At 39.2% G+C, this 13874-nt stretch overlaps 2 protein-coding genes across 4 annotated transcripts in view; one reads left to right on the top strand and one right to left on the bottom strand.

Annotated features, from left to right (window-relative positions):
* The window catches only part of Acot9 (acyl-CoA thioesterase 9), an 86472-nt gene extending 84344 nt beyond the window's left edge, over window positions 1-2128 (bottom strand). For 2 of the 3 annotated variants that reach the window (XM_046425285.2, XM_058572916.1), the window contains exon 1: window positions 1996-2128. The gene's annotated coding sequence lies outside the window, so the exon portion shown is untranslated. Of the gene's footprint in view, window positions 1-1860 lie in introns of all 3 variants that reach the window. The other variant, XM_046425284.2, reaches the window with a different exon arrangement.
* Window positions 2129-2305: 177 nt separating this feature from the next.
* On the top strand, window positions 2306-5335 carry Sat1 (spermidine/spermine N1-acetyltransferase 1). Its single transcript, XM_046425286.2, has 6 exons — window positions 2306-2591; window positions 2808-2859; window positions 2948-3031; window positions 4453-4554; window positions 4647-4687; window positions 4814-5335. The coding sequence occupies exons 1-6, from the start codon at window positions 2526-2528 to the stop codon at window positions 4982-4984; spliced, it is 516 nt and encodes a 171-aa protein (XP_046281242.1). The 5' UTR covers window positions 2306-2525; the 3' UTR covers window positions 4985-5335.
* The last annotated feature ends 8539 nt before the right edge of the window (window positions 5336-13874 follow it).

Genomic DNA, 13874 nt, shown 5'->3' with positions numbered 1-13874 from the left:
TGCCTCAGCAATTTTTCTTACTCCTATTCTCCCCCTATTCTGTTCTCTTTCTCACAAAGATTAAATTCTGTTGTAGTAAACTATAAACACATCTCTAAAAGTAAACTTTATACCTTGAGGGCTGGTGGCAAAGCTTGGTAATCCTTTATAACACCCAAGTACCTCACACAAGACTCAACAAATACTTGTTGATCTGTTGACCCTTTAATCAAATAAAAGTTTTTCAAATGCTAGCTATAATCACTATTCTAAAAAATTAAGCAACTCAAATTAAAAATGCTTCTGTTTTTGCTTCAACTAGGCAGCTATCATTAGTTAGTGCTTATTCATGGAGGTCTGATTTACTGCTATCAGTAAATACAACAAACTCTCTTAAGTGCTCTGGCATTTTAGACAGAAGCAGAGGAGGAAAGGGCTTATAGTCACACACGAGGTATAGTCTGAGGTGTATGTAGCCCATGGTGTCAGGAGTAACACAGGTAGATGAGAACCAATGCTATTTTTAAAGATATTTGAAAAAGATATTTCATAAACTTCCATGTTGACCCACTGTGCATGGAATCCCAGGAGGGTAGGGAGGGTAACAAAGAATATACTTCTACTTTCTTTTCTACATGCAAGATATTGCGAGCAAAGGCAGAGTCACTCATTCAATATTAGGGGTGGTCATTTGGTGATAGTTCAACCCTTCCTTCTACAGAATGCAAATGCTCCAGGCCCCTGTTATGTTTTCTCTCACAGCAAAAATCATCATTTGATCTATCAAGGAACCCAGGTAGGACATCAAAGCAGGCCCTCAGCAGGATCTGTATGGAAAAGTGGGTGTAAAATAAATGTCATTCCTCATAGGCTTGAATACTTGTTCCAGCATGTATAATCCAGACTATACTCTAATCCAACTGTTGCCAAATATTTCTATCTCAGGGCATTTAAAAAATATTGAGGAATTCAAAGAGCTTACCTTCAAAAATCCTAGGAAATATAATACACAAGCATGTATTCTTTTAGTCATCAGAGTGATAACATCATCACACATCCTGTAAATATATCATTATTTCAAAAGCAGAAGGTTAAAGGAAATAAGAGAAACACGGAGGATGGGACTATAACTGGCAATGGAAGCCAGGAGATGGTCACATATTATGAAGAAAAAAAACCTTCCAAACCCCAAAGACCTATAAGCAATAAAATAAATCCTTCAAAAAATTTTAAGATGAATTAAAAACTCACTTAGATAAGCAAACTGAAACAGTTTAACAAAGCAAACCTTTGGACCTGGCACAGTGGTACACCCCTATAATCCCAGCAGCTTGGGAGGCTGAAACAGGAGGATGGAAAGTTCAAGGCCAGCCTTAGCAATTTAGCAAGGCCCTAAGCAACTTATCAAGACCCTGTCTCAAAATAAAAATTAAAAAAGGGCTGAGATGTAGCTAAGTAGTTGAGTGCCTCTGGGTTCAGTCCCTAGGAGAAAAACAAAACAAAACAAAAAAAGCAGACCATCTCTAAAGAAAATTATGGAGAATGTACCTGAGCCAGAGGGCAGTGTTGCCACAGGAGGATGAGAAATTTAAGGAAATAAGAAGGAAAAAAGATAAAGAAAATATTTTTTAAAGATTTCTTTTTTAGTTGTAGATGGACACAATACCTTTAATTTGTTTATTTTTTAAATTTAGTTGTAGATGGACCCAATACCTTTATTTATTTATTTTTATGTGGTGCTGAGGGTCGAACCCAGTGCCTCGCACATGCTAAGCGAGCACTCTACCACTGAGCTACAGCCCCAGCCCCAAAGAAAACATTTCAACTCTAAAAATTACAAGTATAAGGGAAAGAAATTATTGAGAAAGCCAAAGAGATTACCTTATGTAATTTTAGAAAACACCATACACAAGCACACATTCCTTTAGTCACCAGCGAGATGACATCATCACACTTTAGGTTACCTCTGGAAAATTCCAGAAAAAGTGGAAAAAAACAAGTGACTTCGGGACTCACAGCTGCTCGGATTCTTCTCCCACCAACAAAGAGGCCAGGGCATGCCACAAAGGGAATTCTCCTTTACATTTTACAATGGTCACTCGGGGTCTCCCGAACAACCAGCTTGGGTTTCCGGGAAGGCTCCGAGAAGCGCCACTAGAAGGCGCTACTAGAGAATCCCAGCGCGGACCTCACCACCCCCACCCGTGCTCGCGCTTCCGATTCTCACGGGCGCCGGAAAAGGGCGGTGTCCGGATATGAGGGCGGTGCGCCGAGGGGTCGCGACTTCATTGGATGAGCTGCCTCTGTCTCACAGACCGGGGCGGGGCTTCTTCGCTCTAAAAAGTAGGGTCTCACCACTGCTCCGTTGCGCTGCTTGCAGTTGCAACTGTGCTGAAGGATTTTTATCACTTGTCGAGGTTCGTCGGGTCATGGTGCCAGCCTGACTGAAAAGAGGACGCTCCCGGGAGACGAATGAGGAACCACCTCCTCCTGCTGTTCAAGTACAGGGGCCTAGTCCGCAAAGGGAAGAAAAGCAAAAGACGAAAATGGCTAAATTCGTGATCCGCCCTGCCACCGCTGCCGACTGTAGTGACATCCTGCGGCTGATCAAGGTAGTGGGAGGCCTGAGTTCGTCCTGGGGCAGTGGGTTGGAACAGCTCCGTTTCTGGGGAAGTCGGCGCCGGTTCCCCTTTCCCCTTCGGCTTCTTGAGCGGGGCAGGATTCCCGCAACCACTTAGCTGTGCCTGCCCGTTCCTTCCCTCTGAGCTGGTGGTACTGGGGCCTTATTTTCCTTTCTGTTTCTCTTTCTTCTATGTACATCACCCCAGGAACTGGCTAAATATGAATACATGGAAGACCAAGTAATATTAACTGAAAAAGGTAATGCAACAGTGGCGGGGGATGGGACAAGCGTTCGGTACCTGTCACCTCCAGAGGCCCACACTGTCTCTGCTGACCCTTCTTGCAGATCTGCTAGAGGATGGTTTCGGAGAGCACCCCTTCTACCACTGCCTGGTTGCAGAAGTGCCCAAGGAACACTGGACTCCGGAAGGTAACCCCTCACCCAATCCAGAAGCCAGAGAGACCAAGTGTTGCATGAAATGTAGTGTCTGTTGTGTAGAACCCTTGACTACACAGGCTGAAAGTACTGAGAAGTTGACCGGAAATAATAGCCAGCCAGTATTCAAATTACTGAGGAAAGAAAATTGATGTGCTGTACTTTATAATAGGGCAGGTTAAAGGAGCTGTTTAAGTAAGTATCAAAGTGCTGTGGAGACCCGGAAGAGTTAGGTATAATGTCATTTGTTGTAATTCAGTTTCATAAAATGGTTCTTGTTTGACCCTAATATAACCTTTTTTATAATTGTGTTAAATCACATTTTTTTCTTTAATTTGTCCCAATCTTCAGGTTACAGTCTCTAGCTTCGCCATGTACATGGCCCTTCCGTGTACATGGATGGGCGGGGAGGTAACTAAAAGATCCTTTACACAATAAACTAGATGATCATGATAAATGAGGTAAGGTCCTATTATCACACACTTAAAACACGGTAGATCAGAAGCTCTTTACTCGCTTCCTGTCTGTTTGCAAAGAAATATAAAATGGCTAGAAAGTTTAATTTGAAACCTTTGCCTCCATTTGGAATTATAGACACCCCTTATGAGGGAGTCACAAGCTTTTTTTTTTTTTTTGCTGGCCCCTGTTGACTGGTCAGAAGACAGCTGAAAGGGGAAGTTGGGTGGGTGGGTGCTTTCTCAAGTTGTTTTTTTTTTTTTTCCTGGCATCCGTTCCCCAAGCCAGAAGAAATGAGCAGAAAACATAAGGGACAAGGTATTTTTTGGTTTTGGTTTTGTTTTTTTTAAGAGGCATAGGAATATTACATAATACCTGTTTCTGGGCACTGCTGCTTCTTCTGGCTTAAAAACTGGGGAGAGCAAATTGAAAATATATAAATTGGAAGGCAAGTTCTGAAATTAAACATCATACTTTTGGCCTGATGTTCTGACAAGGAAGCAAGAGTTGGTAAACTACAAATATTTACTATTCTGAACTGCCGTGTAAACCCAACTTATTCCCAAGTCACATACCAGTATATCATTAGGATGTGAATAATGTGTGTGTTTAGTTTAAGACCATAGCACTTTTGCTCTGGCAAGTAATGAAAGCATTCTCACTTCCTGAGTGAGGTGCATCAGACTGCAGAGTAGCCAATCTGGTTGTAGACTGGCTTCAACTAGCTTTCATAATGTGTGCTTTTTGCAAATACATGTCTGAGAACAGTGAGATCATCCAACAGTGGCCTGGACTGCGCTAGCATAAAAGTCAGGAGACAGTCCAGTTCAGTGGCTACTTGTTTCCATAGTACATGCATGTATATTTCTTTGAAACCTATGATAGGCTTCTGATTCTGCCACTACAGCTTTAATGGATTATTTTTCTTCTCCACATCTCATGTGATATTCTTATTACAGGACACAGCATCGTTGGTTTTGCCATGTACTATTTTACCTATGACCCATGGATTGGAAAATTACTGTATCTTGAAGACTTCTTCGTGATGAGTGATTATAGAGGTAAGGTTGAATTTAGGGGAAAGTGTCTAAGGAGAAATTAGGGCAGTAAGTCCTTACAATGACTTTTAAAATTATTCTTCTCTTTCTTTTAGGCTTTGGTATAGGATCAGAAATTTTGAAGAATCTAAGCCAGGTATGTCCTAGTTTGGGGTTTCCAATTTGTAAGGGTTACAAGATTGTTGTAGTGACTGAATCAAAATCAAGTTTTGGATAGCAGGTGAGATGTCACGGAGTTTGTGTTTTCTCTCCCTTATAATAGGTTGCCATGAAGCGTCGCTGCAGCAGCATGCACTTCTTGGTAGCAGAATGGAATGAACCATCTATCAACTTCTACAAAAGAAGAGGTGCTTCTGATCTGTCCAGTGAAGAAGGATGGAGACTCTTTAAGATTGACAAGGAGTACTTGATAAAAATGGCAGCAGAGGAGTGAGGAGTGCTGGTGTAGATGATGACAACCTCCATTCTATTTTAGAATAAATTCTCAACTTATCTTGCTTTCTATCCTATTTGTAGTAAAATAATAGAATGAGCACCATTCCAAAGCTTTATTACCAGTGGCGTTGTTGCATGTTTGAAATGTGGTCTGTTTAAAATGGCAATCATCTGCAGTTCGGAGTCAGATTTCTCCTTGAACATCTTTTGATAAACAGTGAGGTGGTGTGATCTTAATATATATGAAAAAAACTTCATTCTTGTGAGTCATTTAAATGTGTACAATGTACACACTGGTACTTAGAGTTTCTGTTTTGATTCTTTTTTAATAAACTACTCTTTGATTTAATTGCTTGGTGTAAGCACTTTTACTAATCCTTATACATTTTTTGTTGCTATAAAGTGTGAAATAAAAATGGCCGGGACTGGGGTTGTGGCTCAGTGGAAGAACACTAGCCTAGCATGTGGGGGGCACTGGGTTCAATCCTTAGCACCACATAAAAATAAACAAACATAGGCATTCTGTCCATCTACAACTATAATTTTTTTAAATGACCAACATCAAAGTCTGGAATGAAGCTAGTTGAATTCCAAAGCATGTAACAATATTTTACTATGTTGATGACACCATATACTTCATCTGACAAAATTTTTAAGAGCTGAGAAACCAGGTTAAAAACTGAAGCCCATAATCAGTCAGGCCACTGTTACACAAGGAAAACATGGATTTGATATTATGAAACACTGAAAATAAGAAAAAATACCAACACCATTCCCTACCTACCAATAAGACGCTGGGATTAAACCCAGGGTTCTGTGTGCTAGGGAAGGACTCTACCACCTAGCTATAGCCCCAACTCCTAACAAAACACTTTGTGGGCTGGGGTTGTGGCTTAGTGGTAGAGTGCTTGCCTTGCATGCATGGGTCACTAGGTTTGATCCTCAGCACCACATAAATAAATAAAATAAAGGTATTAATTTTTTTAAAAAAAAAGATAACTTGTGAAGGTAAAGCAACTAGGTCACTTTGTTATGAGCAAAAATTTTAACATTTCTACAGGAAGTTTGCGAATGAAAATTTGCAAAGCTGGACTTGGACAAATCAGATAAATTAGCATCTTATTTGGAGGGTAAGTTTGTGGTACTGTGTTAACATAATGGGCTTCTATACTAGAGAAACAATAGGAGCCTTTCAAGTTACCAGGAAAATGAAGTAAACAAATGCTTTCTCAAGAACTGAAAATGAAATAAAAGGCAAAAAGTTTTCTCCTTAGACATGTGGACTCCTTTTATTAGTCATTACATTGACATACATTCCCAAACCCACTATAATGAAACCCCACAATAATGAAAATGATAGTTGATAAGAACCACTGTAGAATAATACTCAAGATTATAGTTTTCCAAAAGAAGTTGTAGGAAACCTGAAAAACAATACTCTATTTCTGTGTTCTCTTTGAAATAAATCCTGGGCTCTCCAGTGGAAAGGGATTTTGTCTTGCATTCCTTTATATCAGTATCTCTTATGGCTTCCTAAATTAGAAGGCAGTCATATGTAAAAGGGTAACCCTGGGTGGCATTTAATACAGCTTTGGGATTTGTTGGTGGCTCAAAAACCATGCCATGAAAATAGGGTTACAAAGTCAATTCTCTACCAGGAGCCTGCTAAGATAGCAAGTAACTATGAGGGAAATGCTGGCAAAAATAAAAAGGTAACTAACATAAAGAGCCTTGTAAGATATTTTGAAGATTTTGTTTTGGAAACTGGGACTCTCAGAGGAAAACAACTACATGCTGACTTTGGTTAACTATATGAATAAGTTAACCAAGCTATTTACAATATAATTCTTTGTTTTCTCATCCATCTTAGAGCTTAACCTTTAAGGCCCAGTGTTATCAGGAGGAAAGCTTTTATGAGGCTTTTGTATCCATTTCAGAGAAATCCCCTGAGTGTAAAATTTAAATGCTGAGGGCTGGGGTTGTGGCTCAAGCGGTAGCGCGCTCGACTGGCATGTGTGCGGCCCGGGTTCGATCCTCAGCACCACATACAAACAAAGATGTTGTGTCTGCCAATAACTAAACAATAAATATTTTGAAAAAAAAAATTTAAATGCTGAAACCCCACATCAGTCCAAAGAAGGTTCAACTCATTTACAAAGACGCCTCTTTAAAAACTGAACTATAAAGCAAAAGTGTACAACTTGAAATCACCAGACAAGTAAGAAAACATGGGGAAATTATTGAAAATAAAATAACAAACAACGATAGACCTGGAAAATTAAAAAAAAAAAAAGTCCATGTAAGCAACGCCCCTGTAAAAGTAACTTAAAAATTAGTAATTTACTAAAACATTATACCTGACCATCATTTGGGAGGAATAGTATTTCAGGCCTAAGGACTTGTCAATTATTAACATCAGGATATTTCTGGGTTTGTTTTTTAAAACAACTGTTATTTGCTAAGTTTATGATGCCCCTAAAAGACTTAAAAAGTCAAGTTCTGATGCTATAAAAGCAAGAAATAGCTGAGTTTGTCCACACAGACTTAAGACATCTGCTACTTATCTGATTACAGGGTTGAAAGTACAGCCATGGCCTGTCATTGTCCAACTAGAGTCCAGGACCATCAATTATCAATTGCATAGATTCCATGAGGTAATCTTTTCTAGAGAAAGAAAGTAGAGTCCTTTTCACAGAAATATAGAAGAAACAATCCTGATCAACCTAATGATTTATTCACACCTTAGACCCATGCTACCTTTTCTTAGGAGTCTCCTTTTCACTGGGTACCCAGCAGGGCTTAGAACAGATGACACTTATCACTGCTCCTTGAGGCAAGTGGCTGCTCAGCATCTACTAATAGCGCTGATGGTACCCTGGGAAACCAACCACCACCTCCTGCTAGAAATGAAGCAGCTTCCTCCCTGACTAGGATAGGCATGGCTTCTCTATCAGAATCTGCAGATGGCTTTGTCTGCTCCTAGAATCCTGTTTGCTTGACTGGGGCCATGTTTGTTTTCTTGCTTTCATGTCTCTTTCTGTGAGTTGTCACCTCAGGTGACCTTGTGCTTCATTCCCACCCCTTTCCTTTGTGTTTCCAGCCTGGGCTTCAAGCCAGTCAGCTGTTACCCACAGTTCAGACTGACAGACAGCCCACACTGTTATGGAACCCATTCCCATCTTCATTGCCGTTGTTGTCCCACCTATCAAAGGCCATCAAATGCCCTTCCTCATAATATTCTCCCAGCACCCTATTTCCCCATCAGCTCTTTCTTTTTTGTGGTTCACATCTGCCCAGAAAAAATGTTTCAGTAGTTTCCAGATGGTTATCAACATAATAGCTAACGATGATAGCTAATGTTTATTAAGTACTTACCAGGAACCAGGCATTAAGTTCAACTCTTTATATACATTATTATCTCATCTAAGTCTTACAACCACCCTATGAGGTAGATACTGCTATAACTATTATCATTTTTTCTTTCTTTTCTTTTTTTTTTTTTTTTGAGATAGGGTCTCACTACATTGACCTGACTAATCTCAAACTCCTGGGCTCAAGCAATGTTCTTGCCTCAGCTTCCCAAGTAGCTGGGCCTAGAGGCATGTACCACCACACCCAGTTTATTAGTTTCTTTTTATATTGAGAAACTAAACCTCAGGGAATTTAAGTTGTCCAAAGCCACACAACTAGGCCAGGGAACCAGGCTCCAAACCAATTTCTCAATCCTCTGGGGGTTCCTGCCATATTCTCTGAGGCCTTCACAGTCTCTACAAGAATGATTGAATTTGGTGTTTCTTTTGGATTACAAACTGAACAATAATCAGTATAATTATTTTCTGGATCATCAAAGTCAGTGGTTCTCAGCATTGGCTGAACATTAAAAAGCTTTAAAAAAATGCCAATGCCCCACCCTGAGAGACTTCAAATTTACTTATAGTTTCCTGTACATACCAAATTGAATCCGGGATTGAGACTCACTGATCTGGACAATTAGCTTGTAACTGAACCCTAGTCACAAATGAAATATAACCATTTCAGTTTGTGTTCAAACTGATCACCTTGGCAACCCGCAGTTAACGGTGAACTCTTGCTAAGCAAAGACCAAGTGAGTCCCAGCACACTTCATGAAGGAGAGCCTTCTGAAGAGTTTTTGGAGAAAAATGTCTGGGAGAATTGTGTTATTCCACACCATACCATGCTAAAACCAAAAACATTGACCCCAGCTTTCAGTACCACGTTTCTTGGTAACCAGCAAGTTCATTTTAATAAAACCATTCCCTTCCCATCAAATCATTGTTGTTCATTTGAATTTTATTAGTTTGGTAATTTTGTTTGTATTTGATTTGTAAATAAATATTGGCTTTATATTATATCAGCAGTAAGCGTAATATATTCTTATCTACTTGGATGCTTTTCTTAGGGAACAGAGTACTGGGGATTTAACCCAGGGTGCACTTTAGCCACTGAGCTACATCCCCAGCCCTTTTTATTTTGAGACAGGGTCGAATTCAGTTGCTTATGGTCTTACTGAGTTGCTGAGACTGGCTTAGAAATTGTGATTCTCCTGCCTCAGCCTCCCAAGTGGCTGGGATTACAGGTGTGTCACCACACCCAGCTTAGTTATATGTTTATAGTAATATAATTTCAATCACTACTGGGGTCTCTGGGAATTCTAATTATTTTAATTCAAGTTACTCAAGTTTGAGAAACATTGTCATAACCATTTTGCAATACTGCCTGCTTCTGTTTGTTTATTTGTTTTTAAAAAGGTATGGGCTGGGGTTGTAGCTCAGGTAGAGTGCTGAGTTCAATCCTCAGTACCACATAAAAATAAATGAATAAAATAAAGGTATTATGTCCATCTACAACTAAAAAATATTGAATTTTTTAAAAAGTGCCAGGGGATGCAGATGTACCTCAATAATAGAGTGAATGCTTAGAATGAACAACACCCTATGTTTGATTTCTAGCACTGAAAAAAAGTGCCTAAGTTTATCAGAAGTAAGACTTGATCAGATTCAGATTTGATTTTTTGGCAAAAAAAAATATTTGAAAGGTGATTTTTTTCCACCAAGAGATGATGGCTGGCATCTCTTTCTAGGTCCATTTATTCATTAGAAGTTGCAAAATGGTGATATTCTGTTTCTAGCCTTTGTCATTAATGATCTAGGATACTTGTATAAAGAGAACTTTCCCTCATCTTATATTTTTTTACCCTGAGGTACAGCTCACCCAGAAAAGACATGATTTATTCTTCCCTTTTATTTACTAGTTTTCAAAAAATGAATTGGGTTCCTCAGCATCTTCCAATGAGGCTTTTTTTCCCCTTTCAAGTATCATTATTAACATACGGACTTTTAACATTTCTTGTGTCTTAATTCATTGCCATTATTTTTCTTATTGAAGCTCAGATTTCCCTAATGGTCCAGTGAGAACTTCTTCAAGTTGGCTTCAGAGTCCTTTGGATGCGACCCCAGAAGCCTTTGTTAGCTTCCTGCTGTTAAATTGTTCCAGATTCATCTTGTACATTTCCTTCCTCAGACCTGACATCAATGACTAGGTAATTCTGAGCCTCAGAGGTTCCCAAGGGAAACAACATTTATTGAGAGCAGGTGGTGTTCACAGCTCTCTGTTTTGATAATGACATGGGCACAGCAGGGAGATCCTTTTAAATGGGGCCCGAGTGGTAGTGCTCACTTCAGGCTTTGCTGAGGGAGGGTTCCACCAGCTGTGGGTCAGAGCTCTCTTCCACCTCGTTTTTTAACTGCTTTCTTTCATCCAGAAAATCAATAACAACAAAAAAGTAGTTTCAAAACAGCTAAATCAATAACAACAATGCTTTGTCAGTAGAGAGACATGGTCTAGAGGCAGTTTGGATCTAGTGAACATTTGACTTGAAGTCAAAGGAAACTTGAATTAGATCCTGGCTCTCTTTTGTTGATGAAAATAAAAATAAACTTCATTTTTGGGACTAAAAATAAACTACTTCAGAGCTGTGATGACTGAGATTATGAATATGAATTGCAAAATGTACATTATAAATATATTTTATGACATATTTATGGTAACACTAGATTGAACATCTACTGTGTGTCAGACACTGATTTTATTTCATTAATGCCCATAATGATATGTAGGATGTTCCAGTGGTGTGCTGGCAAACCAGTTAGGGATGGGAATAGCCTCGATTTGTAGAATTTGCTGATTTTTACAGCCTAAATACTTCTACCAAGTTTGTACCAATAGTTTTTTTTTAAATTTTTTATAGTTGTAGATGGACAGCATGCCTTTATTTGTTTAGTTTTTTGTGTGGTGCTGGGGATTGAACCCAGAGCCTCACACATGCTAGGCAAGTGCTCTGCCACTGAGCCACTGAGCCACATCCCCAGCTGTACCAATGGTTTTAATAATCATTGCAAAATTCCTGAAGACTGTCTCAAGCTAATAGGAACTAGCTTCAGAGCACCACTGAATCTGGCCCATTTTGAAGATAAGTAAGTAGAAGCTTGGAAACTAATCAACCTGGATCCACTGCAGGGGGTATAAGTCTGGGCTATCAACCAGGTGTGGTCTCAACAAAGTGTGCTTTTCTATCACCCTACTGCCACTTCTCTAAATGGTTGATCTATATTTGATCTCAGACTGAATTATTTAATAATGCTTTTGGCAAAAGTGTAAGCAAAAATATTTACCTCCCCTGACTATAAACATCCCAGGAGCAAGGACTATATCCCATAAACTTGGTATCCTCAGGGCCTTGTTCTTTGTATGACACACAGTGGCTTCTTAATAAACATTCATTAAATAAATGGAATAAAGCAGCCCCAGTTTTAGGGGGAGAACTGAAAACTAGAAATCAACTCCAATAGCATTGTTTATTTGTAATAGACACCCATTTTGAAAGCCACAATTTAATTGGAAAACAAAATCTAATAATTATAGGGCACTTTCTACTTCCCACGTGGTATACATGGATTATGTCATTTAATCCTTAAAATAAAGCCTTTCTGTTGTATATAGGGAAAGTAGCATGTAGGGAGTGAGGCAATTAATTTTATGAATGGGACAGTGGGGCTCCACATACACCTCACAAACCACATTTCACTGTCTAGTTTAACCATACTTAGTGGCCTTTTAAAAAAAAAATATATATATATATATATATATATATATATATATATGTGTGTGTGTGTGTGTGTGTTTTAAGTTGTAGTTAGACACAATAGCTTTATTTTATTTACTTATTAGAAATATTATATATTATATATTTTATGTAATATATAGTATATATAATATATATTATATATTAAATATATATATGTTTTTTAAGTTGTAGTTAGACACAATAGCTTTATTTTATTTATTTATGTGGTGCTGAGGATCGAACCCAGCACCTTGCACATGCTAGGTGAGAGCTCTACCACTGAGCCACAACCCCAGCCCTTACTTAGTGGCCTTTTGTCATTAAAAAATACTGACACTTTAGGACTGAGACTATTTCTTTGAAACCTGAAAAGGTTTTGCCTGCACTTAGATGAACTTAGAGGAACCAAGGAGGAATGTGGGCTTCCTAGTGTTAGCTCCCTACCACAACACTTCTCAGCCAGCTCTGCAGGAAAAATTCAGCTTTTCCATGAAAGACCAGCTTCAAGGCAAGGCAAATGGCTCAGGAACTATCCCATTTCATTTTCTCTTCCTTTAACTATACCTGAGTTCACTTACTAGAAACAAAAATTTTGCTCTCCTAAATTTTCCACATGAGCCTCCAAGGAGTTAAAAAACAAAAATCATTTTCCAGTTTCTCTGGCTTGCAGCCTGATTCCCAGATGAGATCCAGCACTAATCGTCATCCAAATGCCTGTCAGCGTGATGGTCATTATGTACTCTGGCATGTTGTACTGAGGTAGTCTTGAGCAATGTTGTTATGGCATTATGTTATAATTATACCAGGCCTTGTTTCCTGCACATCTCGCAGATTCTTATCCACCAACGGGGTGTTAACTGACAATCACTCTGAACAAGCCTGGACAAAAGAAATAATAGCGGTAACCTGAGGAACTTCTGAGGGAATGTACAGCTAAGGTTAGAGAATATTTCACCAGTTCAATATTCTTTTACAGGCATGTCAAATGTCAGGCTGCATTTCTACCTTTTCCTGTTTTGCCTTTGATCTCACTTTGGTCTCTTGTCCTGTGCAAAACAATGTCACTTAACTCCTCTTTATCTTAAAACATGGAAAGTTAGATACTGGGGTGTAGCTCAGTGGTGGACTATGTACAAGATCTTGGGTTCAATCCTCAGCAGCAAACTAAAACAAACAAACAAAAAAGAACATAGAGGGGCTGGGGCTATAGCTCAGTGGTAGAGTGCCTGCTTAGCACATGTGAGGCGCTGAGTTCGATTCTTGGCATCACTTAAAAATAAAGGTATTGTGTCCATCTACAACTAAAAAAACTTTAAAAAAAAAAACATAGAGACTTAAAACTTGAACTACTGGGGAAACTTTTTACAACTCTTCACTCCCCTATTCTCACCCCAAACCCACCCCACCTCCCAGGGGGGCCAAATCACTTAAGGAGGTAAAAGGAACGCAGTTGTTTTCAAGTACTGAGAGGCTCTACCCACTGTACTCTTGCTCCTTTCTTTCCTGAGATGGGAGGCAAAGGGTTGTGTCACAGTCACAGACACTATGGTCTCAGTCAGACCACATGGAATTCTGGGGGAAAGTTCCCACCAAAATCCAGGAAAGTGGGGAGAAGAAAGCTCCTGAAGGAAGAATCTAGGTGGCATATATGTGGTTTACATTCCAGGCTGTCTTTTAAGAGGTTTCTAAGCAGGTTTTAATTAACCCCCAGCTGAAACTTGCTAAACAAGTTTTGCAACCCAGG

Source organism: Marmota monax, unplaced genomic scaffold, assembly GCF_021218885.2.
Source record: "Marmota monax isolate L192 unplaced genomic scaffold, Marmota_monax_Labrador192_F-V1.1 WCK01_AAM20220418_F8-fsc00075, whole genome shotgun sequence".
NCBI lineage: Eukaryota > Metazoa > Chordata > Mammalia > Rodentia > Sciuridae > Marmota > Marmota monax.
The sequence above is the reverse complement of the archived record's forward strand: the minus strand, read 5'-3'. Positions and strand labels throughout refer to the sequence as shown.

Bases quoted from the DNA above. Each gene is read 5' to 3' on its own strand.
- Sat1 (XM_046425286.2), top strand. From the start codon at position 2,526: ATGGCTAAATTCGTGATCCGCCCTGCCACCGCTGCCGACTGTAGTGAC. The intron at 2,860-2,947 runs GTAATGCAACAG...CCCTTCTTGCAG, and splicing joins AGTAATATTAACTGAAAAAG to ATCTGCTAGAGGATGGTTTC. The intron at 4,688-4,813 runs GTATGTCCTAGT...CCCTTATAATAG, and splicing joins TTTTGAAGAATCTAAGCCAG to GTTGCCATGAAGCGTCGCTG.